Raw genomic sequence first — 27931 nt, 5'->3', positions numbered from 1 at the left:
TCACATTTTCTTTGGACTTCCTCACATCTCCCGCTCCCATTTTCATCGTTGTAACGTTTTGTCAGCAATTTATCATCTTATTTAAATTCTTATATCCCTTATATTTCATAATCTTATAATTCTCAAAAGGAGCTAAATTTCACAATCTTACTTATTTTCTTAAAAACCTCTAAATGTAGTGGTGCTCAGTTATTTTGATCTAGCATCTTGTTTAGCATTCACTCAAATTACAGTACTTTTGTAAATAGTTCTTAAATTTCTTCCAGTCCTCCTCAATCCTCTCTTCTCCCAGGTCACGGATTCTGCCGGTCATTTCAGCCAGTTCCATGTAGTCTATCAGCTGTATCTGCCATTCTTCCAGTGTGGGTAGATCTTGAGTTTTCCAATGTTTTGCGAGAAGTATCCTTGCTGCTGTTGTTGCATACATAAAAAATGTCTGGTCCTTCTTTGCCACCCCTTGGCCGACAATACCCAAAAGGAAAGCCTCTGGTTTCTTAGTGAAGGTATATTTAAATACCTTTTTCAGTTCATTATAAATCATTTCCCAGAACGCCTTCACTTTAGGGCAAGTCCACCAGAGGTGGAAGAACGTTCCCTCACACTCTTTGCATTTCCAACACTTATTATCAGACAGGTGGTAAATTTTGGCAAGTTTGACTGGGGTCATATACCATCTATAAATCATTTTCATTACATTTTCTTTCAGAGCGTTACATGCAGTAAATTTCAATCCATTGCTCCACAACCTCTCCCAGTCCTCAAACATGATATTATGTCCAATATCCTGTGCCCACCTTATCATGGCCGATTTAACCGTTTCATCTTGTGTATTCCATTTCAACAGCAAGTTATACATCCTTGAAAGTACCTTAATCTTTGGTTCTAACAATTCTGTTTCTAATTTCGATTTCTCCACCTGGAACCCTAGTTTCTTATCATTTTTAAAAACTTCTTTAATCTGAGCGTAATGTAACCAATCTCGCACTTTGTCTTTCATTTTCTCCAAACTCTGCAATTTCCAATTGTCTCCATCCTTTTCTAGTATTTCCCAATATTTTGGCCATTTAGCCTCCATATTGGGTCTTTTTCGGGCCTTGGCTTCCAAAGGTGAAAGCCACCTTGGTGTTTTATTTTCCAACAAGTCTTTATATTTTGTCCAGACATTAAACAATGATTTTCTGACAATATGGTTCTTAAAGGCCTTATTTGCTTTAACCTTGTCATACCATAAGTATGCATGCCATCCAAAGGCATTGTTAAACCCTTCCAAATCTAGCACATCAGTGTCCTCAAGAAGTAGCCAATCTTTTAGCCAGCAGAACGCTGCGGCTTCATAGTACAGCTTTAAGTCTGGCAGGGCAAAGCCCCCTCTTTGTTTTGCATCAGTTAATATCTTAAACTTAATTCTGGGCTTTTTGCCCTGCCAGACAAACTTAGAAATATCTCTCTGCCACTTCTGAAAGCACCCCGTTTTGTCCAAGACCTGAAGTGTTTGAAATAAAAACAACATCCTTGGCAATACATTCATCTTGATAGCAGCAATTCGGCCTAACATAGAAAGTTTCAATTTTGACCAACTATCTAAGTCTCTCTTAATTTCTGTCCAGCATTTTTCATAATTGTCCTTAAATAGACTTAGATTTTTTGCTGTTATGTTTACCCCTAGGTATTTTACTTTTTTAACCACATTAAGTTCCATCTCATTCTGAAACCGTTCTGACTCTGTATCAGTCAAATTTTTCCCCAAAACCTTAGTTTTCTGTTTATTTAGTTTAAATCCAGCCACCCGACCAAAGTCGTTAATCAGTTGTAATACTCTTTTCGTACTGGGCTCTGGCTTCTGCAAGGTCAAAACCAGGTCATCTGCAAAAGCTTTTAATTTATATTGTTTCTGACCGACCTGAATTCCTTCCACCAACCGATCCTCTCTAATCATGTTCAATAGCACTTCCAGAACCGAAATAAATAACAAAGGGGAAATAGGGCAACCTTGTCGTGTCCCTTTTTCAATTTTAAACTCTTCTGTTACCACATTATTAACTATCAGTTTAGCTTTCTGTTCTGAATATATCGCCTCGATCCCATTCTCAAAACCCCGTCCCACTCCCATCTCTTTTAAATTTCCCATCATAAATTTCCAGGAGATATTGTCGAAGGCCTTCTCCGCGTCTATAAAAATTAAAACTGCTTTTGTATTTATGTCTGTTTGCAAAAGTTCCAAAATGTCAATAATGTTCCTTGTATTAGCAAACAGATGTCTTCCTGGGAGAAAGCCGGCCTGGTCCTTATGAATTACTTCATTTAAAACTTTTTTAAATCTATTTGCCAAAATGTCTGCAAATATTTTGTAATCCACATTTAAGAGAGAGATGGGACGGTAGTTCTTAAGTTGTGTCTTTTCAGCTTCCGACTTTAGTATCAATGTGATAAACGCTTCCTTCCACGACTCCGGTGCCCTCTTCCCCTCCATAATTTCATTGCTGACCTCCATCAAAGGTTGTATCAAATAGTCTTTTAGTGTCTTATAGTACTTGGAGGTCAGCCCATCTGGTCCTGGAGATTTGCCAAGTTGCATGTTCTGGATGGCTTGTTCGATCTCCTGTCGTGTTATTTTAGAATTCAGGATTGTCCTATTTTCTTGTGTCAATTTAGATAGTCCGTTTTTTGCCAAAAATTGTTTAATCTCATCATCATCTTGCGGCCCTTGGGTGTATAATTTTTTGAAGTATCTCTGGAAACACTTTCTGATGTCCACTGGATTCTGGATGTTTTTTCCATCAACCTCTAAGTTTGTAACAGTATTTAATCTTTGTCTTCTCTTCAGCTGCCAAGCTAGCAGTTTTCCACATTTATTCGCCGACTCAAACGTTTTTTGTTTCATTAATTTAACCTTCCTGTGATGGGACGATGAGCTGCTTGTGTGTAAAATCCTAGTCCCTCAGAGTTTGGTCAAGTTTGCAAACCTCTGTCTGTAACGGAGCCCCTTAAACATGGCTCCGTCAGTCGCTGGCAGATTCCGACAGTGGTTGCTTTCGGAATCGCTTCCAACATAAAAGCTCCTTAACGGAAACACGTCTTCTGGACTCTCTGCGTGACAGTTTCCGGCGAGGAGTGGGTGTCCCTACAGGAGGTCCTGAAACCTCCCCACTGTTTTCGCTGGAAGTGTCTCTGAGCCATCCCTCCAGCTCCCTTTCCCTCAGCTCAGCTCCTCTCCCCCTACTGGTTCCCTCTTCAGCTGCTGAGTCTCTCCCAACCTGTGTGAGCCCTTTCACTTCCCTTCCTTCCGATGGCAGTTCCCTGACATCCACCTCCCCTCCAGGGCCCCCTTCATCCCCTCTCGCCCCCTCCTCTACGGGCGGTGAGGAGGCAAAACCCCGGAATGAACTTCCTTCATCTTCCGATGTCCCGAACACTTCTCTCCACCTGTTGCGGTTCCTGGTCTCGAAGTACTCCTCCTCCTCAGAGTCCATCTCCCCTTCCCCTTCCGATTCCGAGAATCCTTCCAACTCCTCCTCCTCATCGGTGGTCCCAAAGTATTCCCTCCGGAACCTCTCCACAGGCTGAGGTTTCCTTGGGAACCTTTGATGGAACGTTTCTATCAATACCTCGTCATTGATATCTTCTGCCATTACCCAAGTGTTTTCTGACTCCGGTTCTCCTTCCCACGCTACCAAATACTCCACCTGATCCCCCTTCCATCTGGCGTCGAGGATTTCTGCCACATGGCTGCTGCATTCCCTTTCTTCTATGACCGGTCCCCGAGTGGCCATCCCTTCTCGTCCCCCTTCATACGGTGACAGTAACGACCTGTGAAATACTGGGTGTAGTTTCATGTGGTTGGGTAACCGGAGCCTGAAAGCCACTGGGTTGACCTGTTGAATGACCTCAAAGGGACCCAATCTCCTGGGTCTTAATTTCTTACAACCTCCTTTGAACGGCAACCCTTGGGTTGACAGCCACACCCTATCTCCCACCCTTATGGTTTCACCTTCCCTTCGGTTCTTGTCTGCCTGCCTCTTGTATTCTTCCTTCGCCCTTTCTAAGTTGAGTTGGAGCTGACGATGGATTGCTTCCATTTCTTCTACAAAATGCTCGGCTGCCGGGACACCCCATCTCTCCCCTTCTCCCCCTGGGAAAGCCCTGGGATGACACCCATAATTAGCCAAGAAGGGGCTCATCCCTGTGGACACATTCTCGGCATTGTTGTAGGCAAATTCCGCCAGCGCCAACTTTTCTACCCAGTCATTCTCTCTGTCATTGACATAACACCTCAGGTATTGCTGGAGGACCCCGTTTGCTCTTTCCGCCTGCCCGTTGGTTTCAGGGTGCCGGGCAGTCGAAAAGTTGACCTCCACCTGCAGTAAGCTCATGAGCTTCCTCCAGAACCTGGAAGTAAATTGTTTTCCTCGGTCTGAGACCACCCTCAATGGCAGCCCGTGCAACCTAAAAATGTGTTCTACAAATAACTTCGCTGTCTCTTCCGCCGTGACTGCATGCGAGCAGGCTACAAAGTGGCACATCTTTGTTAGTAGGTCTACCACCACCATGATGGCTGTTTTCCCCTTGGACTTCGGCAGATCAGTCATAAAATCTATCGACACTGCCTCCCAAGGTCGTTCTGGGGTTGGTAAGGGTTCTAATAGCCCCGCCGGTGCCCGCCTCTCCCCTTTGGCTCGCTGGCATTGCTCACACCCTCTTACATACTCCCGTACATCTTCCCTCACCTTAGGCCACCAAAATTCCCTGGTGACCAACCACATGGTTTTGTGTTGTCCAAAATGCCCCGCCGTGGGGCTGTCGTGCAACTGCTTGAGTACCCTCCCCCTTAAGTCTCCTTCAGGGATATACAGTGCCCCTTTGTAATACAAAGCTCCATTTCTTTCCTCGAAACCCCCTGGTTCCTCTCCCTCACTCCTAAGACCTCTGAGCTTATTCTGGGCGTATTCATCATTCTCTGTTTCCTCTACCAGTTCTCTTTGTCCCACCAATGCCGCCCCACACACCCAGCGGTCCTCTGGAATGACATGTCTCTCTTCGGGTGCTCCCTCCCCCTCCAAATATTCAGGTTTGCGTGAGAGAGCGTCCGCCCTAATGTTCTCTGGGCCTGGCACGTAACAAATCTCAAAGTTAAATTTGGAGAACTCCTGGGCCCATCTCACTTGCCGTTGGTTGAGCACTCGTGCCGTCCTCCAATACTCTAGGTTCTTGTGGTCAGTGCACACTTGCACCTTATGTTGTGCGCCAATTAGCAGGTGCCTCCATCTCCGGAACGCCTCATGAATGGCTAGTAGTTCTCGGTCATACACCGTGTAGTTCCTCTCGGATTTGTTCAGCTTTCGCGAAAAAAAGGCACACGGTCTCCACTCTGACTCCTCCTTCCCTGGCTGCAGAAGCACCGCCCCAATAGCTCTGTCTGATGCGTCAGTTTCCACTCTCATCGGTTTTTGTAAATCCACATGCAGGAGTTGTTGTTCCGAGGCGAAGGCCCTTTTTAGTTCCTCAAATGCTCGCTCCGCCTCCTCAGTCCAAACGAACTTCTTCTTACTGCTGAGACAGTCCGTAATGGGCGCCGTCAGGTGGGCAAAGTTTCGGATGAACTTACGATAGAAGTTCCCAAATCCTAGGAACCTCTGCACATCCTTCCTTGTTTTGGGTGTTTTCCATTCCAGCACCGCCTGGACCTTGCCGGGATCCATGGCCAATCCCTTGTCTGACAGGCGATACCCCAGGAATTCCACCTCCTTGGTATGAAACTGACACTTCTCCAGTTTCACCCACAGCTGGTTGGCTTGCAGCCTGCTCAACACTTCTCTGACGTCTCTCACATGCTGCTCCTCATTCTCAGAATACACCAACACGTCGTCTAAGAAGGCCACACAATTCTTGTAAAGCAAAGGCCCCAGGACATGGTTCATAAACGATTGAAAGCACGCGGAGCCTCCTTGTAGGCCGAAGGGCATAACTAAATATTCAAATGCCCCCAAAGGGGTGAACATGGTGGTTTTCCATTCATCCCCCTTCCTTATTCGTATCAGGTTGTACGCCCCCCTTAGGTCCAGTTTAGTAAAAATCTTTCCCTTCCTGACCCTTGTCAAAATGTCGTCAATCCTGGGCATAGGGAAAGCCACTGGTTCTGACACTGCATTTAAGGCCCTGAAGTCACACACAAGCCTCGGCTTGTTCGTGTTTTTTTTATCCACAAAAAACACTGGGCTGCCCCCCACCGCCCTGGACTCTCTGATGAACCCTCTCTTCAGGTTCTTGTCAATGAACTCTCTTAGCTCCTGCATCTCTCTGTCTGACATGGCGTACAGCTTGCCTACAGGGAGCTGTGCCCCAGGGAGTAAATTGATTTGACAGTCAAAGGGTCTATGCGGGGGTAGTTGGTCAGCTTCCCTTTCGCTGAAGACGTCGCGGAGATCTGCGTATTGTCGTGGTACCTTCACGTTCTCCGTTACTTCAGTCCCTGCTAGGGTGGCTTGGGCCCCTGCCAAACCCTTTCCCTCTTTGCAGTGTTCTAAGCAATGTGCTGAACCAAAAGAAACCACTCTCTGATGCCAGCCCACCAGCGGATCATGTAACGCTAGCCAGCTCATCCCCAATATAATGGGAGCTCCTCCCAAGGTGGCCACATTAAACACTATCAGTTCGGTGTGCCTTGCCACCTTCATTATCATTGGGACGGTCTGCAAGCTGACTTCTCCTCCCAACAGCTCCCTGCCATCGATCGTGGTCACCTGCAGGGGGTTGCTTAAAGGGATCGTCTGTATCTGGTGTTCAGCTGCAAACTCTTTGCTCATGAAATTGCAGGAGCTGCCTGAGTCCAACAGCGCCTTTATCTTTAGAGGGTGTCCGTTTGGCAGCTCTAGCGCCACTTCTATCACTAGGGCGGGTTTAGGAGGTTCTGGCGTGGGCACTTTCACTGCTCTTTGGCCTGGCTGCTGTGCCCCGACGGTGGCAGCCAGGCGTTGGCTTTTACTTGCTTCGGTATTTCTTCCTCTCTTCCCTCCACAGCTCCTACCATCCCTTGCCATTCCTTCCTCTGGGGGCAGACTCTGGCAAAGTGACCTGGCTGTTGGCAGAGATAGCATTTCCGGGCGCCTTTTCCCTCCTTCTTTCCCCCCTCACTGGGCTTTGAAACTGCGCGCGCGCGCGCTGTTCCGATTTCCATCGGCTCTGCCGGCGGGAAAGTTGGCTCTGGAATGTCTGGAATGCGGAACTCCTTCCAACGTTCCCCCTTCCCTTCCCGCCTCTCCAATGCTCTCGCCTCCTGGCGCGCTCCTATGGTCAGCGCTGATTTGGTCAGCTGGTCCATAGACTCCGCCCTGGGCGCCCGGGAAAGTTCGTCTTTCACAGCCGAAGAAAGCCCTTCTTCAAAGAGCATTTGAATGGGTTCCGCCGATAGATCCCACCCCAATTTATGGATCAACATGGTGAACTCAGTCCAGTACTCACGGACAGATCGGCTCCCCTGTTTGCAAGCCATTAACTGTCTGCGGACCACTCCCTGTTCAATATCGCTGGAAAACATCAGATCCATGGCGCGAAAGAACTTCATCGTGTCCTTTAGGACGTCACTATTCGCTGCCATCAGGGGTCTAACCCAGTCTCTCGCCCCCTTTTCAAGATGCCCAATCACGAAAGCCACTCATGATTCCTCGTCAGGGAATTCATCAAACTGCAGATTGAGGGCATATTGCATCTCTGTCCGAAAGCCATGATAGTCTTTGGGCTCCCCCCCAAACTTCTGCACCAATCCTGGTACCTTTCTGACGAGCTGGGTGTCTTTCCCCTTTTTGTCTGCATCCTGAGCCCTCCTCTCCTCAAGCCTCGCCGTCTGCAGCGCTAGCTGGACCTCCAACACCCGGTACCTTTCTTCCAGGCTTGGACCCGCTCCAGCTCCTGCTTCTCCGGTTCCGGCTGGGTTGCTCATGATGCCTTCTCCTGCACAAGCTGCTCACGAAGACTGTCGGAATGCTGTGATGGGACGATGAGCTGCTTGTGTGTAAAATCCTAGTCCCTCAGAGTTTGGTCAAGTTTGCAAACCTCTGTCTGTAACGGAGCCCCTTAAACATGGCTCCGTCAGTCGCTGGCAGATTCCGACAGTGGTTGCTTTCGGAATCGCTTCCAACATAAAAGCTCCTTAACGGAAACACGTCTTCTGGACTCTCTGCGTGACAGTTTCCGGCGAGGAGTGGGTGTCCCTACAGGAGGTCCTGAAACCTCCCCACTGTTTTCGCTGGAAGTGTCTCTGAGCCATCCCTCCAGCTCCCTTTCCCTCAGCTCAGCTCCTCTCCCCCTACTGGTTCCCTCTTCAGCTGCTGAGTCTCTCCCAACCTGTGTGAGCCCTTTCACTTCCCTTCCTTCCGATGGCAGTTCCCTGACACTTCCATTCAATTTCCTGATTTATCAATTTAGAATATTGTGTTTGATAAAGTTTAATTTCTCTCAGAGTTGGCTGTGACTTCGGATTCACTCTTAATTTCTTCTCTAATTCTTTTATTTTATCCAAGATCTTATCTTTTTTCTCATTTTGTGTTCTTTTCTTTACTGCATTCTGTTGTATCAAGAATCCCCTCATTACAGCTTTGCTTGCGTCCCAGATTATTCTTTTTTCCACCATATCATTCATATTTATCTCAAAATAGTCCTTCCATGCAACAATGTTTTCATTCCTTGCAGCAACGTTTGATTTGCTCGCTCCGCAAGCCCATTCATCCATGGCGATCTAGGCGTTGACAAGTCATGCTGGATTCCCTTCTCAGTCAGGAAAGCTTCAAACTGCTGAGAAGTGAACTCCCCGCCTCGATCAGTAAACAGACAGCCAATGCGTTTACCGTGAACATTCTCCAACCAAGCACAGAATGCCTTGAACTTAGGAAAAGCTTGCGATTTCTGCTCGAGCATAAACACATGAATGTACCTGGAAAAAGACTCAATTAGAACCATGAAGTACCTTGCTCCACCCAAAGAGGGCGCAAGTGGACCAACCAGGTCCGCGTGCACTAGCTGGTAGGGTTTGGAAGCCTGCCTGCTAGACTCCTTGCCTTTTGGAGCAACCTTCACCTTGTTCTCTGCACAAGATACACATTTCATGTGAAACTTACAGGGTTTGATGTTCAAACCCTCAACCATCTCTGGCATCTTGGCCAGCGCCTGCCAAGACATGTGACAAAATCTTCTGTGTGCATCATGAATGCATCCTGCATGAAGAACTTTGTTAGTTTGTGCAACACAACAAGAATCAGCATTAGACACAACAGCACCAATGTCGTCATAAGTTATACAGAACAAGCCATCCATAAACTTTGCATGCAAAATATCCTCTTTGCCTTTTCTGATGACACAGACGCTCCTCTTGAAGGAAATCTCAAAACCACGCCCAGTCAACTGTGGGACACTGAGCAAATTGTCTGCAGCGCCTGGAACATACAGTACATCTTTGATGGTCGTGTGCAGACTTGCCAGTCTCACAGTCCCTTCTCCTGCGATTCGCAACGTCTTTCCATCAGCCAGGTGGATCTCACCTTCTTGAGGTTTGAAGGAGATAAATAGGTGGCGGTCTTTTGAGACATGGCGGGTACAGCCTGAATCAACAACAAACCTGGCCTTGACCTTTGGAGCAGTCTTTGCAGCAAGCAAAACCTTGTTTTCCACCGGCGTGGGCTTTTGCAGCTTGCCCCCCTGCTCCTGGCCATCAGACTTGCCTTTAGCCTTTGGTGAGGCTGTGCCAGCAAACAAAACCTTGTTTTCCACTGGCGTGGGCTCTTCACCCTCCCTCTGCTTCTGGCCATCTGCAGGCGTCTGCCTCTGTTTACCTTTGCCCTTCCAGCCTCTGCAAAGGCGATGACCTTGGTTCCCATGAGAAACAGAGCTCTCAGCTGCCGACTCCTTGGCTCCCCCTGGAGGCTGGAATGCTGCCTGGGATGACGTGACAGTCAGCTCCCCCTGCAGCTTGCAACCGGTGCCCTCAGCATCCCTGCATTCACTCGCATTCTGGGAAACAGCCAGGACCTCCGATGCAGTCAAACTCTGGGCTGGGATGACTGGCAGATGGGCTATCTTCAAAGCATGCCACATATTACGTGCAGTCACATTGCCAGCAAGCGTCTTTATTTCCTCCAGAGAGACGGACAAGACGATTATGTCTATCGCCTTCGAATTTTCGGCCCTCCATCTATCTGTCAGAGGAACTGGAGGGGCTTCAGACACAGTATGCCACACTCCAAACTGACGCAGCAAACTCTCACACCATTTTGCCCAGGTCTGATAGTTGTGCCGATTTAACTTTGGGCACTCAGCAGCCTCAGAAGCCTGGAAAAACTCCATTCCAGCTTTTTATTTGAGCCTGAGTCTTATTCACTTCAGAGACTCCTTATCTTGGCTCCCATTAATCACGAAGCTTTTGGCGCGGCTCCCAGATCCAATTAGGCCAGCCGGACATCAAAGGGACTTTGCCGCGGCAAACAGAAAAGCCTTACTTTCGCTTTTCCTCCACATACCTTTCAGCAGTCTGTCGCAGTCTTACTCTCCTGTAAGTGCTGTGAATCTGGGCCCGAAACCTGTTGTTGGGATACTGCCAGGGAGATAAAGTCCATCAAGGCCCCCAAGCCGTCTGCCGGACGATCCATCGACCTCCCGTAGGCACGCAGCGACATGAGTTTCTAGAAAATATCTTGCCACATTCCAGACTCATGCACGCTCTATCAGCAGATAATGCACAGCAAAAGTTGCACCCAGGAGAGCATTATTTACAAGTTTATTCAGCGTTGATCAGAACACAGAAAAACATGACTGACTGCTTTAGTGTCTGCGACACCAGAGAGAAAACGAAAGCAACAGAAAACATAAACATCCTGTGAACAGGAAATACGCAGACTCTGACTCACAAAGCCTGCTCCCTTTTAAGGTGGAACGGAAATATCCTAACAGTGCGCACCCCACCCCCCTCCACAACCGAGAGGGATGGTTATCAAAGGAGACATCAGCAACCTTTGCAGTTAACAAGGCTTCCCAGACCAGACTGTTAGGATATTTCCGTTCCACCTTAAAAGGGAGCAGGCTTTGAGAGTCACAGAGTCTGCGTATTTCCTGTTCACAGGATGTTTATGTTTTCTGTTGCTTTCGTTTTCTCTCTGTGTGTCGTAGACACTGATGCAGGCAGTCATGTTTTTTCTTTGTTCTGATCAACGCTGAATAAAACTTGTAAATAATGCTCTCCTGAGTGCGACTTTGGCTGTGCATTATCTGCTGATAGAGTGTGCATGAGCTCTGGAATGTGGCAAGCTATTTCTCAGAAGTTCATGTCACTAATTGCTGATACTGCGTGACTACGGGAGATCGATGGATCGTCCGGCAGCCGGCTTGGGGGCCATGATGGACTTTGTCTCCCTGGCAGTATCCCAACAGACTAGCCCTCCTGCCAGTGTGCTGGTTTACTGGCTTTCAGGGATGTTTTAGTGGATTTCCCGTTACTCGCGGCAACATTTGGACTAGATGACTTTGGAAATCCCTTCTGATTCTATGCTTCTGGGACTTCCGGGTTGGCGCCTCTGGCAATGGCGGATTTCCTCCGATCGGGAGGAATCCGCTCCGCGAAAAACAGGATCTGAACCGCCACGGCGAGGCGGAAACCCATTAAAAACCACAGGTGGGAGAACCCTTTGGACGTGGGATTCGGCTGGCACCTTTGCGCCTCCCCTACTCGCGGGGAAACCCTGTTTTGGGGATCCAGAGCGACGTGGGGTGAGTGGCGCGGTGCTTTGAATCGACTGCTTTTTTCACGGAGTGAAGCCGCATTGCTGTTGCCGGGGAGCGCTGACTTTTTCCTGTGGACAATTGGATTTCAAACAACTACTCATGAGTAAATCGGAAAATTGGATTTTTAAATACTTTAATTCGGCACTGAAGCGGGAGGTCACAAACAGGAAGTCCGCCTTCCGTTTTTGTAAATAGACTGAAGCAAAGACATTACAAATAAAGCCTTTGAAAGTTTTTGGCAAAGGATTAAATTTCCACTGGTTTAAAGTTACAAAACCCCCTTGGGAAGCAGGAGAAGAGGGGGAGATTTTGGATCTAGTGAGCCTGCAGGAGAGAGTGAAGAAATCAGATTACCACTGCTCTGAACCTGGGAACGGGCTGCCAGATGATGATTGAAGAGAGTGCTTTTGACAGAACGGATTTGACAGTTAGCTAAACAAGAGTAAGATACTGTTTCCATTGTCCCTTTCTGCGTTTAAAATAAAAGAGGAAAAGTAACTGAAATTTTATCTTTAATGTTTGAAATTGTGCTTAAAAGAGCTGATACAAGTGGAGACTGTTTCCCTCTAGAGGGAGCTCTTGAAACTGTAACAGGACTGTAACGGGGAATTTCCAGCTGCAGAAAAGGAGTTTGGGAACCAGAGAGCGACCTTGGGCTATTTAAAAATGTTGATAGGAGAGGCCATTGTGACTGTTCTATGTAAGATAAGCTGTTCGCTGGGACAGCTTCACAAGAAGATGGATGATATGACTTTTAAAGTTGATAATTTGGAACAGAAAGTGACCAACTTGAGTCAAAAAGCGAACATTAACACAGAAATAATTCAGGACTTGGTACAGGAACCCATTTTGGCAGGACAAATGGTGGAGGAGAAGGAGGAGAAGGAGAAGGAGAATGCAGCTGTTGTTCAACATAAAATAATACAAGTGAGATCTGTGGATTTACAGAAGCAAATTGGAGATTATAAGTTGAGGCCTTCTATGATTGAATTCAGGAAAAGTCAGACTCCGAGGAATGGATTAAAGAAGGAAAGTTGGAAAGAGCCCTTTATGCAGGGACTAACTGACTTTTGGGACATGGACTCGGGCCTGGAGGAGATTGAAGTTTTGGGGGCCTTTGGAATTGGAGGAACTTTGAAATATACCCGGAAACACTTTATGGACTGTAGTTTTAACTATGGAAACTCAGCTGATTTGTCCAGAAGGAAGAAAAGGATTGACAGGTTGGAATTTCCCCGAGATTGGCTCCTTAGCATTAAAGAAAATGAAGAAGACCTGCAGAAGGGACTTGGAAAAGAATTAAGAGCCTCGGACATAAGGTCACCAGGTTGATGGACTTTATGGAATTGACGGAAAGGACTGGCAGAATCCGAAACCTGGGAGAAGAGATGGTGGAAGAAGATTGGAAAATTTAAACTTTTTATATAGACTTATGGTAAAACTAATGAGTGATAGAAAAATGGTGGAATGATTTTTTATTTTTTATTTTTTATGGGCTTAATAGAAATGTTATAAGGAGTTAAGTACACATAAGTAATTTAGTTTTAATGGAAAATAAGGTTAAAATAATACGTTATTTACAATATCACAGAAAATGGAGAAAGATGGAAAGGATTTGCTGAAACAATTAATAGAAGCAGAACACAAAAAGGGAGGTGTGAGGAGGTCGAGGAAACAAGGGAATGAAAGATAGAGTATGGAAAAGAGAGGATGTATGTTTTTAAATTGTTTTTGTTTTGGGGAGTGGGGTTTGTTTAGTTTAGCTTAATGTGTTTAGTTTTGAGTTTAGGTTGTGTTCTGTATTGTTTATATATTGTATTGTATGGTGTTTGTTTATTTTTTTCTCTTCTATTTGTTTTTCCCCCTCTTTTTTTCTTCTGTTTTTTCTCTTTTGCTTTTTTTATTTCTCTCTTTTTGTAATCTATAAAAGTAATAAATATTTTTATTTATTTTTTTTAAAAAAGATTCTATGCTTCTGTACACACCGCAGACCAGCCAGGAAGAGATGGGGCTCTGGGGCCGACCTGGCGACAGAGGTGGCTGTCATGTGAGCACTCAAGGCAGCACTGATACAGTTCATAGCAAAGGACTGGTTCTGGCACTGCCTCCAGGAAGATGAGCAGAGCTTCGGCCACCGAGTGGTCACTGCCAGCTATTGACAGCCTGGCAAGGGAAGTGTTCTGTCCTGTTACCTGCAGCCTGCCTCCTTCCCAGGCTGGTCCAAAGCAAGAAACTTGGTCCTTTTACATCTGGGCCCACCTTGCAAGTTCCCCCTTTTGGCGCAAGGTGGACCTTGAACCCACAGCCCTGAGATTAAGAGTGTCACGCTCTACCAGCTGAGCCATCCCACTGTAATTATCCCACACCTCCCCTCTTGACGAAGCTGTCTGCAAAGCTGATCTGCTGAGGAAATGTCCTTCTGCAGGCATGGTTTCAATCCAAACAACAAATACTAGTGGTCAACTCCAAAAGTGCGGTCAAGAAACCCTGCTTGCCAAAGAACAATTGAACGCGCCCTTGAAGCTCCTTTGCAGCCATGTCTTTACCTGTCTCCACACCTGACACCACGTATGATGCTAGATGTGGGGCCTGCGGGCCTCTCAAGGTTCCCCACCTCTGCTCTATCTAGCCAGGCTGATGTTTTCAAATGGGGGTTAAAGCTGTGAAGCTGTTTGGATGCATGACTGCACTTGACTGTGGGCATTTCATTGTGCTGTGTCCCAGAGCCTTAAGGATGGAGTGGCCTAGGAACCTAAGCCACCAGGTATATAAAAGTGAGGTCCACTCCAGCCAAGAGCGAAAGAAAACCACCAAGCAGCCCTGCTCCCCAACAATGCCCCCCAAAGATACGGATCGTCTCGGGAATGCTGGTGTCCAGGCACTCAGTTATCTCCTGCAGCTCTTCCTGCATGCCCGGGGTCTGGAAGAGGTCCTCCTGAAGCAGAGTATCACCCATGCGTTAGGAAGGGATGAGGTAAATCCTGGATAGCATGAAGAACAATCCAGCCCTGGGGTGCATAATGTGAGGTCGAGGAATGCCACAGTGGAGAGAAGCCCATCACCAAGAGAGCTGGCACAAGGGCTGAGAATTGTATCCCGCCTGCTTTCCACAGTAGCATTCCTACTACCCTTCTCATGATTTGGGGCAATGGGAGAGTGAAATCATTCCCCGCGTCTTCTAGTGACGAGTCTCAGAGAGCCGCTTTGCTAGGGATAGACAGACAATGGTTGGGAACACTTGGGTTCTTCTGAGCCGCTCTAAGGAATAGCATATGCTCGATGTCCCACCCGCTGCCGCTCCACCAAGGTGCCACTATACGCACAGCAGGAGCTTGTAAGAGCAAGTCGGTAGCTAAGATATAAATCAATTGTGGCGTTTGGAACCTGCACACCCCAAAACTGGTACTGGATTCCAGCCCACACCCATGCTTTCAATGGTACCGTCCCCCTCAGCTCACCTGGTGGCAGGCATTCTTGAAGAGGTGGTCCACCAAAAGCCAGATCTCCTTGGCCGCTCAGTGGAGTCATCACCATCCTGGGGTACTATATCCAGAAACTGCTTCTCCTGGAGGTCCAATGACAAGCGGGACTGGCATGAGAGCCTGACAGAATGTGTGCCTGTATGCATTCTTTCCTTGCTCCAGCTGGGTGGACAAGTCTTGCCCTCTGAGGCCACAACTAGGGCTGGGCGATAGCTGGCTTTCAACACAGTGATATATCACTAGCTAAACATTGCAATACACCAATATATCACGATGTCTGAAATAAGATGGAGCTATGTAGAGGCATTGGCTGGCTTCACGGTTTCCCCCGCATTGTGATTTTTGCTGCCCCCTGCAGGAGGGCAGGGGAAAGCTGAACCGGCAGAGTCCACAGGGGCTGCAGGAATCTTGAGAAGCATTGTCTGGCTTCACAGTTTCCCCCCACATGGTGTTTTTGGCATAGTACACACACACATCATGATTCGCAATATATTGCCAGGTCAGAAATTATGAAACCAGTCTCACTATCTAGACTTCAAGCTGATTTCAAAATATATCTATATTGACATATTGCCCGGCCCTAGCCACAGCAAGCATCTCAAGTGGGAAAACAAAAAACAAATTGCTCGCACCCCAAATCCAAGCTCCCCCTCCCCCTATTAATATGCAGCTCGTAATCCTCCCACTCCGGATGTGCAGTTCACCCAAAAGCTTACTAAATATGCAGCTGTAGACATGGGGTTTGGCTAGAGAGCCAGTGTGGTGTAGTGGTTAAGAGCGATAGACTCGTAATCTGGGGAACCGGGTTCGCGTCTCCGCTCCTCCACATGCAGCTGCTGGGTGACCTTGGGCCAGTCACACTTCTGTGAAGTCTCTCAGCCCCACTCGCCTCACAGAGTGTTTGTTGGGGAGGAAGGTAAAGGAGAATGTTAGCCGCTTTGAGACTCCTTCGGGTAGTGATAAAGCGGGATATCAAATCCAAACTTCTCTTCTTCTAACATTTTATTTAAATTGTTGGAACCTGCCCTGGGACCTTAGGGTGAAGGGCAGGAAATAAGTAACAAAAACAGCAAAAGAACATGGATGGGCCTTCATAGGTTGATGGGCTGCAGCCCCAGCCAGCATGATGAGATGATGGGGTCACATGTTCACCACCCCTTGTCTAGAGCACGTTGCAGAGGCAGTGGTAGAAACTGAACAACAGCTGGAGCCCCAGCCCACGACTTTGTATGGGCAATGCAGCACACAGCAGCTGGTGAACAATGCCTCCGGCCTCCTTCCCATCTTCCTCTCCAGAAATGTTCAGGGTGGTTAGTTCTATCTCAAGCTACCACATTCAAGAGAAAGAGAGGAGGGGGGAGCAATAGAGCTTTAGGAGCACAGCAATGGCAAGCAGCCCATCTGTGCTGGTCCCGGGGGGAAGGTTACTGTTACCGTAGTCAAAGTTCAGTCCTAAGTCACTAGCCTGGAGATAGTCCACAAAGTGAGAGGTGAGGTCCGAAACAGGGAGCCGGGCGGGGACAGGAACACTCGAAGATCAGAAGCAGGTAGCCGGGCGGGGAACAGGAACACTGGAGGAACAGGACTGGATGCTGGCCAAAACAGCTCTACAATGACGACGTTGCTCCCGCAACCTGGGACCGGGCTGACTGCCCTTTATCTTCTCTAAGGCCAGGGGCGGTCCCGGCCCCCAGGAGCCCCGCCTCTCCTGGCCTTAAGGCGAGCACTCCTCCTGGGAGAAACCAGTTCCCTTCGCCTCTCTGCCCTAAGCCTCTGCAGTTCAGGAGAGGCCGAAGGGTTACTGGGCCCCGGGGAAGGCTCACCTGTAGACACTGAGTCCTCAAGCACCTCTGGGGCCAGAATGGTTTCACCTGGTGCCTGCTCCTGAGGATCTGGCACAGGTGCAGGCTCCTCAGAATCTAGGCCTTGCCCCAGTTCAGCCGGCCCTGGAGGCGGGGACTCCTGTGCCGGCTGGGATTCCTCTGGTTCACTCTCAGAATCGGAATCCCAGGCCATCACACCATCCCCCCTCCCAGCCCCCCCCCTTAATCGAGGGTCTGGACCCGGCTTGCTGGGGTACGCCGCATGGAACTCTCGGAGGCAGGCAGGCGCGTGGACGTTGGCCGCTGGTTCCCAGGAACGGTCCTCCGGCCCATACCCCTTCCAGTCAATGAGATACTGCAGCTTTCCCCTGCGGTATCGGGAGTCCAGAATGCGTTCCACCTCGTACTCAGGCTCTCCCTGAACCAAAACTGGCTGCGGTCGGGGACGGTCCGGGTGGAACTCGTCGGGTGGGGCCACCGGACTCAGAAGGGACCTGTGGAATACCGGGTGAACCTTCAGGGTTGCGGGCAACTGGAGACGGAATGCCACAGGCGAGACCTGGTTCACGATAGGGAACGGGCCGGTGAAACGGGCGTCCAGCTTCCGCGAAGGTCGAGAAGGGTGGAGGTGGCGAGTGGAGAGCCATACCAGGTCACCGACGTGGAGTTCCGGCCCCACCTGGCGGTGGCGGTCGGCCTGGACCTTGTACGCCTCCTTGGCCTGGCGCAGCTGCTCCATCAACAGCTGTTGCTGGGACTGGAGCTCCTGAAGCCACTCTGTCACCGCAGGGACCGCAGATGCCGGCAGCACATCCGGAAACAACCGTGGATGAAAACCGTAACTGGCCTGGAACGGGGTCTGCTGGGTGGATGCATTCACCGCGTTGTTGTAAGCGAACTCCGCCAATGCTAGGTGGTCGACCCAGTCATCCTGCTGGTAGCTGCAGTAGCACCGGAGGTACTGTTCCAGCACCGCGTTCGCCCGTTCCGTCTGGCCATCAGTCTGTGGGTGGTAGGCAGATGAGAGACAGACCTCTGTTCCGAGGGCCTGGTGCAAAGCACGCCAAAACCGGGACGTGAACTGAACGCCACGGTCGGACACCACACGCTCAGGTAGGCCATGCAGGCGGAAGACATGCTGAAGGTACAGCTGAGCGGTTTCCTTAGCTGAGGGTACGGATGGGCAGGGGGCACAGTGCACCATCTTCGTGAAATGGTCAGAGAAAACTAGAAGGCAGGTGCAGCCACGAGACGGGGGTAGCTCCACTACAAAGTCCAGAGAAACCGTGTGCCAAGGACGTGGTGGAACCGGCAACGGCTGAAGAAGGCCGGGGGGTCGCCCGGTAGGCCCCTTGGCCCGCCGGCAGACATCACAACCAGCGACGTAGCGAGCCACGTCAGCCTTCAGACGGGGCCACCAAAACTCACGGCTTACCAGATGGGTGGTCCGATACCGCCCAAAGTGCCCTGCTGCTGGAGCATCATGGGTCATCCGGAGAACCTCAGCCCGCAGCGGCCCTGGCGGGATGTACAGGCGCCCGTGGTGCAGCAGAAGGCCCTGATGCAGGACCAGCCCCGGGTACTGAGGGCATGACCCTTCGGCCAGTTCCTGGAGTCGTTCCTGGGCCCAAGCGTCGACCCGCTGCTGTTCCCGCACCCGAGCCTGCAGTGGCTCAGCCTCCTGGGTGGCCAGGAACGCAGCCGGTGGTAGGATCGTGGTGGGTACTGCCTGCTGTACCGTGTCTGTGTTGTCTTCAGGTTTCCGGGACAGGGCATCCGCCTTCTGGTTTTGGGAGCTAGGGATGTAGCGGATCCGGAACTGGAACCGGGAAAAGAACAACGCCCACCGGATCTGCCTTTGGTTCAGCTTGCGGGTGGTCTGGAGGTACTCCAGGTTCCGGTGGTCGGTTCTCACCTCCACCGGGTGTCGTGCCCCCTCAAGATGGTGGCGCCAGACCTCAAAAGCCACCTTGATGGCCAGTAGTTCCCGCTCCCATACAGTATAGTTACGCTCCGCCGGCAGGAGCTGGCGGGAATAAAAGGCGCAGGGTAAGAGTGGCGCATCAGGTCCGTACTGCTGAGACAAGACGGCACCGAGAGCCGTACTGGAGGCGTCAGTCTCTACCACAAAGGGTCGAGAAGGATCCGGATGTTGCAAGATCGGCGCTCTCTGGAAACAGGCCTTCAACCCCTGAAACGCCTCCTCTGCCTCGCTGTCCCAGGAAAACGGCGTCTTGGGGCGCAGTAGCCGGGTCAATGGGGTAGTGCGACGAGCGTAACCCGCAATGAAGGTCCGGTAATAGTTGGCGAACCCCAGGAAACGCTGTAGGTCCTTGCGGTTCCGAGGTGCCGCCCATTCCCGAACCGCTGCCACCTTCCCAGGATCCATCTGCACCCCATCTGGAGAGAGTCGGTGACCCAGAAAATCCACTGTCTGCTGATGGAACTCGCACTTGCTGAGCTTCGCATACAGGCGGTGCTCCCGCAAGCGCTGCAGCACGGTCCGGACATGACCCTCGTGGCGAGCCGGGTCACGGGAGAAAATCAAAATGTCATCCAGGTACACCACCACGTACTTGTCCAGCAAGTCCTGGAACACGTGGTTGATGTACCGTTGGAACACAGCGGGCGCGTTGCACAATCCGAAGGGCATAACCAGGTATTCGAACTGCCCGTACCGGGTCCCGAATGCTGTCTTCCACTCATCCCCGGCTCGGATCCTAATTAAATTGTAGGCCCCCCGGAGGTCAAGCTTGGTGAACATCTGCGCCCCTTGCACCCGCTCCAGCAACTCCGAAATAAGGGGCAAGGGGTACCGGTCCGGGATGGTAATTTTGTTCAGGGCCCGGTAATCATGGCAAAGGCGAAGCTCCCCACATTTCTTCTTAACGAAGAGTACTGGCGCAGCGGTGGGTGAGGTAGAAGGCCTAATGAACCCACGCTCCAGGTTCTTGCGCAGGAAGTCCTGCAAAGCTTCGCGCTCTGGCTCTGTTAGAGAGTATAAGCGACTCACCGGCAGGGGCGCTCCGGGCTGGAGGTCTATGCCGCAGTCAAAAGACCGATGCGGCGGCAGCTGGTCTGCCCCCCGTTCCTCGAACACGTCTTGGTAGTCCCGGTACACGGCTGGGAGCGTGGGTGCTGCCTCCTCAGTGGGTGCGGCCGCTAGCATCTCGGACCGAGCATGGGGGCATGGGTCTGGGAAGTGCACAGTCCGATTAACCCAGTCAATCTGAACATTGTGAGCCTCCAACCAGTCCATTCCAAGCACCAGGGGGAACCGGGGCATGGAGGCAATGTCCAAAGTTCGCACCTCCCGGTGCTGCTGGAGACACAGGACCAAGGGCTGGGTCTCCCGAGTGACGGCACCCGAACGCAGGAGCCGTCCGTCGATTGCCTCCACCTGTACCGGTTCTGGCTTGTTCTGAAGTGGCACCTGATGATGAGCGGCAAAGGCAGCGTCCATATAGGAGCGGGTTGCCCCCGAATCTACTAGAGCGTGGGTAAGAATCCAGGGCCCACCTGGAGGGTAGAGACGCACTGGAACCATGAGATGTCGCAACTCCACTGGTGAGGGCCCCTCTTGCATGGTTTGGGACCCCACGTTGCTAGGGCCTTCGGCTACAGAGGTTGGTGGTTTTCCTGCGACTGGCATTTTCCTGGGACAGGAACGGGCGTAATGTCCACTCCCACCGCAGTAAAGACACAGGTTTCCCTCCCGACGCCGCGTCTTCTCCGAGGGGGAGAGGCGAGGTCGCACAGCCCCGAGCTGCGTTGGCTCGACTGGCAACTCGGCTGTGGGCGTGGACCTGTTGGGAAGGATGGGCGCTAGGAGCCGGGGGTGCTGGCGGTCCCGGGCCTGGCGACGGTCCTCCAACCGATCGTCTATCTGCAGGCTCCGCTGAATGAGGGCGTCCAGCGTGGTGGGACGCTCCATCATGGCCAACTGGTCCAGTATCTCGTCCGACAGTCCCTCCAGATACTGGTCCCGTAGTGCAGAGTCATTCCAAGACAAGTCTTGTGCCAACAGCCGAAATTCTGTGGCGTAGGCGGCGGCTGTGGACTTGTCCTGTCTCAACTGACGAATCGCCCGATTGGCTTGGCTCTCCTTCAGAGGGTTGCCAAACACAGTCTCTAAGTGGTTACAAAATCCCACATAGTCCGTTAACAAAGGAGAGTCTTGCCGGAGCAGTGGCAAAGCCCACTTGGCCGCCTGGTCCTTTAACAAACTGATCAGAAAGTGCACCTTGGTGCGGTCGTCAGGGAAGTTCCGGGCTCGCCCCTGAATATATAACTTGGCCTGGGCGAAGAACATGGGAAAACTGGCCAGGGTCCCATCAAATTTCTCTGGCAAAGCCACTGGGTACTTGCCTGGAGCTGGGGCGTCGGCCCCATGATCTGTAAAGGTTTCCAACCGTTGCTGAAGCGCCGCAACCACATCGCTTAACTGCTGAACGGTGTGGTTCAAGGCCTGGTTCTCCTGGGCCAATGCCACCAGCGCAGCTGCCTGGTCAACCATGGCCTCTGGCTGTTCCCGAACGCACCCCAACGAAGGGGGAGTGCGGGTGGGGCGGGAGCAAACTGTGCTGGTCCCGGGGGGAAGGTTACTGTTACCGTAGTCAAAGTTCAGTCCTAAGTCACTAGCCTGGAGATAGTCCACAAAGTGCGAGGTGAGGTCCGAAACAGGGAGCCGGGCGGGGACAGGAACACTCGAAGATCAGAAGCAGGTAGCCGGGCGGGGAACAGGAACACTGGAGGAACAGGACTGGATGCTGGCCAAAACAGCTCTACAATGACGACGTTGCTCCCGCAACCTGGGACCGGGCTGACTGCCCTTTATCTTCTCTAAGGCCAGGGGCGGTCCCGGCCCCCAGGAGCCCCGCCTCTCCTGGCCTTAAGGCGAGCACTCCTCCTGGGAGAAACCAGTTCCCTTCGCCTCTCTGCCCTAAGCCTCTGCAGTTCAGGAGAGGCCGAAGGGTTACTGGGCCCCGGGGAAGGCTCACCTGTAGACACTGAGTCCTCAAGCACCTCTGGGGCCAGAATGGTTTCACCTGGTGCCTGCTCCTGAGGATCTGGCACAGGTGCAGGCTCCTCAGAATCTAGGCCTTGCCCCAGTTCAGCCGGCCCTGGAGGCGGGGACTCCTGTGCCGGCTGGGATTCCTCTGGTTCACTCTCAGAATCGGAATCCCAGGCCATCACACCATCACTAAAAGGAGTTGGCAAGGATGGAGAATTTGACCCCCTCATCCCCAGGGCAGCTGTTGATTAGGACCCAGTTTATCTCCCCCTCCCCCGCCGCCAGTACTCCTGCCCCTGTCTTGAGAGAGAGAGAGAGAGTATTGGTGTGGGGAATGACACATGCTGTATCAGAGTCTTAGTGCAAGAGTAGCTGGTGCATGCTAAAGAACACAGGAGCCTTGCTGGGTTAGATCAGCATTTTGTCATAGCTGTCAACTTACAGATTTGAAAATAAGGGACTAGCAGTCTTGAAAATAAGGGACCAGCAGCCAAAATAAGGGACCTGCAGCCTCACCTGTTCCAGGCACTCCAGTCTTCCTGTCCTCCTGCAGTCTGGTCAAACTTACGCTGGTAGCTTCGAGAACACTGTCCAACCAACTTTGTAACCAGAGGTTCAACTGAATAGAATCTGAATCACATGCACCACAAGGCCTATGCAGCCTCAACTTAAGATGGCTCCCCGGCCTGGCTTTGCACTGCCAAGTTTGCAGCAGCATGTGCAACAAAATGGCATCCAGCATTCAAAAAACCCCTCAGCTTGCATTAACTAGCCACACACAAGGCATGCAAGCTCCACCCCCCAGTCGTTCTTAGACTTCTTATTGGGTGAGCAACACAGCCAAGCAACACAGTTGGAGCCTCCCTCCTCCCTGGCCGGCAGGGAGGGAGGGAGAGGAGCTGCTTCCTTTGAAATTTAAGGGACATCATTTAAGGGACATTTAAGGGACATCCATCAATAAGGGACAGCAGCAGGACATGGCGCTGGAATAAAGGGACTGTCCCTTCAAATAAGGGACACTTGACAGCTATGCATTTTGTTCCCACAATGGCCAACCACATGCCCTTGGGAGTCCATAGGGACACAGGGACAAGAGCACTCTGTCCATCATGTTCCCCAGAAACTGGTAATCAAAAGCATGTGGTTTGTGATAATAGTGGCAAGAAATAGCCCTGACCCGTAGCCACTGATAAACATATCCTCCATAGTTCTAAATGTCTACAGCTGTCCAAATTGACAGTCACCACTGTCTCCTTGTGGCTATGATAATACACCCAAGTAGATATGATTTCGAGAGGAGTGACATTTCCCCGAGCCACCGCAAAGCAGCCACTACTGCTTCCCAAATGCCAGTGCTCAGGTGGTAAGAGTAAGCCAGAGTGGCATAGGCTGTGCAGCAGTTGCTGAGCACAGAGACAAGGAGAAAACTGGCTCTTGGGGCCAGAGGGGGCTGGCGCCTGCATCATGAGACTGGGCTTTCTGCCTCCCGTGCTGCCAATCGCAAGCGGACCCAGAGTCAAGCAGCGCAAAATCAGTGACAAGCAGTGATGGCAAATTCTGGTTTCGTCTCCATTCTCCTCTGCCGAGTTCTACAAGGGCCACGTTGAGACTAGGGAAGAGACCAAAGCAGAGAGCTAGAGCCACCACCTGGACTGGATTTGAGTCAGAAGGCAGGCAGGTACGGGTTGCCTGAGAGGAAAGTCAGGTTTGTGGGGTAGTGCCTGATTTGCCCTAAGGGACCAGCTGCCACTGCATGGAGCAGCTGATCGTTGACAAGGGCAACTCCATTTATGTGCCTTCGAGGCACATGCACACTGGAAGGGGCACTTGAAGGGGCAAAAATGTCCCCCCCAAGAGCACAAAAGCGGCAAAGCGGCATGGAAACAGCATCTCGACTCCCTCCCAGGAGCTTTGGCACCGACCTTTCAGGCCTGTGGAGAGTTGGAGCAAGGAGTTTTGCAGGGAGGCTGGCAAGTGCTGCTGGTTTTCAAAAGGCCTTTCAAAAGGGTTTCCGGAAGTTTAGAGGGTGTTTGCAGGCTTTTCCAATGCTGTCCCCAATATACGCAATTTCATTTAAACGCACGGTACCTCGGAACGCAACCCCCGTGTAAACGGGGCGTTGCCTGTACCTGATTTGAGCCCGCCAGAAGAACATCTAGAGGATAGCAAACCAACTGTTACCCTTTCTAGGAAGCTGTCTTCTCCCCGAGATCAGAGGAGGAAGGCAAGAGCAAAGGACAACCAAGGGTGTTAATGGCACAGGCCCTGAGAAGAGAAAGAAACAGCCCGTTGGCTGAACAGTATCTGGGCAGATGGCAGGGAAATGCACAGGGTTCAGTGGCCCTGCGAAAGGGCAGGTGGGAGGACCAGAACCTGGGATGACTCAGTCAAGGCAAACAAAGGGCATGAACAGCACACAGGAAGCGGGTGCACAGCTACAGAAGCTGAATGCAGCGGAGGACCCCCAGCCCCCACATTGCTGAGTGGAAGAGCAGCTGTTTTTCAAGCAGGCAAGCAGAGTGGGAAGGGTAGACATCCAGCACATGAACCTGCTAGGTAAATCAACCCCTTTCCCTACCAGGTCAATAAGTCTGGTGACGGGAACTTTGCCAATCGGCTGCCTCATCCAGCACAAGGCTTCCAAGGAGGTCCTGAAGCAGCTTGGTAGGTAGCTCCCACTGATGGTGAGGAAATATTAAAAAACAAAGTGCGAGACTGGCTTCATTATTTTCAGATAATGGAGGCATTTAATTTGGACAAGAAAATTGGCTTCCAGGTGGAAAAATCAAAATTAGAAACTGAACTGTTAGAACCCAAAACTAAGAATTTGTCAAAGATGTATAACTTGCTGTTGAGATGGAACACTCAGGATGAAACGGTGAAATCTGCTATGATTAAATGGGCACAAGATGTTGGACATAACATAATGATTGCTGACTGGGAACAGTTATGGACCACAGGTATGAAATTTACAGCATGTAATGCCCTAAGAGAGAATATTATGAAAATGATATACAGGTGGTACATAACCCCAGTCAAGCTTGCAAAAATCTATCATTTGCCTGATAATAAATGTTGGAAATGTAAAGAAATTGAAGGTACATTTTTTCACCTTTGGTGGACGTGCCCAAAGATTAAGGCTTTCTGGGAAATGATATATAATGAATTAAAAAAGGTATTCAAATATACCTTCTTGAAGAAACCAGAGGCCTTTCTCCTGGGCATAGTCGGCCAATCGGTGGTAAAAAAGGATAGAACTTTCTTTATGTACGCAACAACAGCAGCAAGAATACTCATCGCAAAGTATTGGAAGACACAAGAACTACCCACACTGGAGGAATGGCAGATGAAACTGATGGACTATATGGAATTGGCGGAAATGACTGGTAGAATCCGTGACCAGGGAGAAGAGTCGGTGGAAGAAGATTGGAAGAAATTTAAAGATTACCTACAGAAACATTGCAAAATTAAAGAATGTTAGAGTAATGATGGATTGAAATTAAGTGGTTTCTAGCTGCACAGGCGTTAAAGTTATATACAGACTAAGATTAAAGATTAGGCATAAAAAGGTTAAAAGAATGGAAAACTGGCTATTAATAGATAAGAATTTAATGTTATACCATATTAAGATTAAGAATTGGGATTAAAAAAGAGGGAAAGAAACTGCTGGACAAACAAATTGAACTGGAATACAAAAGAGGGAGGTATGAGGAGGTCCAGAAAATAAGTAAACTCAAAAGTGGTGATGAAAAGATGGTATTGTTTTTAACTGTTTTTTCTTTTGACTTTTTTTTTTTTGTATTTTGTATTGTCTATTTTTGTATTGTGTATTTTTCTTTTTACTTTTAAATTCTTTTTTACTGATGTGTCTTTTTTATCGGAAACTTTAATAAATATCATTTGAAAAAAAGAAAGAAAAGGAAATAGTCCTTGCCACGGTCAAGGTGAAGGACAAAGATAGCCTCAATCTTCTCTTCCTTGCTGACGTACACATCCAGGGAAATGTCCACCGTCTTACCTAAAACAGGAGGAGGTCAGGTAGATACACTCTTTGGCACAGCCAAGTTGGCTTGTCTGTAAATTAAAAGTTAAGACGGTGAATAATTGAACAGAAGGACACAATAGGAGCCTGCTGGATCAGGCCAATGGCCCATCTAGTACAGCCTCCTGTTCTCACAGGTGTATCGGGAAAACCTTAACTTCAAGAATTAGGAAAAGAAGCGACTCAGTTCCCACCCCCACCCCACTTTTCTCTCTAGTCCTCCAAAGCAGCAGCTGCACAGAAGATGGTGACAGGATACTGGGGGGTGAGAGAAAGTGATCCTAACAAAAGAATATAAAAAGGGAAAGCATTTATTTGTCTCCTAAAGGATTTTTGCGCCCCAATGTAACTTTCTTTTTTAGTTTACATTTCATTGAGTTTTTAAAAGTTTGGCTAGTTCTATATGTTCCCCAAGATATTTTTGTGCCTCCACAACATAAAAATACGCATTTTTTTTTTAAGAAGTAATTTTTGGACCCACTGCTCTCACTGGTTCCCTGCGATGCCAAAAGGTTTTTTGGGACCCTCCAGCATTGTTTTGCTTCAATTCATTTGTGTGTGTGTGTGTGTTTAAAGCTGGTCACACACACTTTTACACTTTGGGCTCAGCTGCTTTGACGTGTGGCCCTTGGAGGCTTGAGCATGGGGCAATGCAGCCCACAAATGTTAAGCCTCCCCTGCTCTACCAAACTCCCAAGGTTTCAGGGAGGAGGGTTGAGAAGAGGAGGGGAAAGGGGGGGATGAAAAGGAAACCAAGGCCTTCCCTAGATGACCCTTGGGGTCCCTTTCCAACTCTACAGTTCTCTGATTCCAGAGAGAGACGCGCTGGGCTCCAAGTATCCCTCGCAGGGCTCAGCGCGAAGCCATGGCTTACAATACTGGCTGTCACTGAGCTTGGGGATAAAGGAGAAGTGGAGGGTGACCTGCCCGTTGTTTGTGATCTGGAACTTCTCCTTCTGCAGCTACCGGAACTTCACATTCTCAAACGGAAACTGCAGAGCAAAAAGGGGGGGGGGGGAGGAAAGAGAGTGCTTGCCTTCAGCAGAGGCAAGGAAACGTGCTCCAGGGGGAAGTTTGTCCTTGGCCCCGGGCTCTCATTTAGGGGACTGCACATGCAACAGGTCCACATGGGGCTCTCCAGATCTTGCTGCACTTGCCACTGGCCATGTTGGCTGGGGATGATGGGAGTTGTAGTCCAGCATCTGGAGGGCAACACGCTGGCTACCCCTGGAGTCTTTGCCTGCGAGGAAGAGGAAGAGGCTGCCGCTCAGTGGAAGGGCATCTGCCTTGCATGCAAAGGTCCCAGGTTCTATCCCCAGCATCTCCAGGTAGGGCTGGGAGAGATCCCCCGGAAATCCTGGGGAACCGCTCAAGACTGAGCTAGATGGGCCAAGGGCTTCTTTCCCCCCTGGTCTTTTTGCAGCAAACCCTCTTTAAGGGGTTGGAGAGGATCCTATTCGTCTTTACCTCCCTCCAGGGAGGGAAGGAATTCGTTCTCCATCCTGTCCATCAACTGAACAATATCTTCAAACACTTTCTGGTACCGTCGGTCAGCCACAACCTTCACCAATGGGGGGGGGGCAGAGCACATTTGTTGGGGCTATGGACTAAAAGGGGGGGGCATGAGTTAAGAGCAGATAGGCCTGATGCACCCCCCTGTTCCCAGCCCTGAAAGAGGCAAGTACTGTAACTCTGAGAGCTTCCCCAGGATGGCAGCGGCTGTGACTTCCAGACCCAATGGGCTGAAGCCAAATGCTCCAAGCCAAGTACCACAGAAGCTCCATTGCATGAATGGAGCCAACGGTTAAGG

General features: G+C 50.1%; 1 protein-coding gene and 1 pseudogene across 2 annotated transcripts in view; both read right to left on the bottom strand.

The window, feature by feature from the left end:
• The window catches only part of LOC308467624 (uncharacterized protein), a gene marked incomplete at its 3' end in the record, with an annotated part of 95706 nt that overhangs the window by 2807 nt on the left and 64968 nt on the right, over positions 1-27931 (bottom strand). Inside the window, exon 2 of the mRNA XM_080989361.1 lies at positions 9267-10635. Within this exon, the coding sequence (XP_080845487.1) occupies positions 9267-10329 (1063 nt within the window). The 5' untranslated portion in view covers positions 10330-10635. The remainder of the gene's footprint in view (positions 1-9266; positions 10636-27931) is intronic.
• The window catches only part of LOC308467623 (inositol polyphosphate 5-phosphatase OCRL-like), a 57841-nt pseudogene that overhangs the window by 3602 nt on the left and 26308 nt on the right, over positions 1-27931 (bottom strand). Inside the window, exons 10-16 of the transcript in view lie at positions 27578-27688; positions 26948-27113; positions 25989-26097; positions 24658-24757; positions 15219-15349; positions 14611-14695; positions 13785-13912 (exon numbers count right to left, since the gene is read on the bottom strand). The product of the transcript in view is annotated as an inositol polyphosphate 5-phosphatase OCRL-like (transcript). The remainder of the gene's footprint in view (positions 1-13784; positions 13913-14610; positions 14696-15218; positions 15350-24657; positions 24758-25988; positions 26098-26947; positions 27114-27577; positions 27689-27931) is intronic.

Source organism: Podarcis pityusensis (assembly GCF_964106645.2).
Source record: "Podarcis pityusensis genome assembly, chromosome: W".
Lineage (NCBI taxonomy): Eukaryota > Metazoa > Chordata > Lepidosauria > Squamata > Lacertidae > Podarcis > Podarcis pityusensis.
This window is presented reverse-complemented; position numbering and strand designations above follow the sequence as displayed.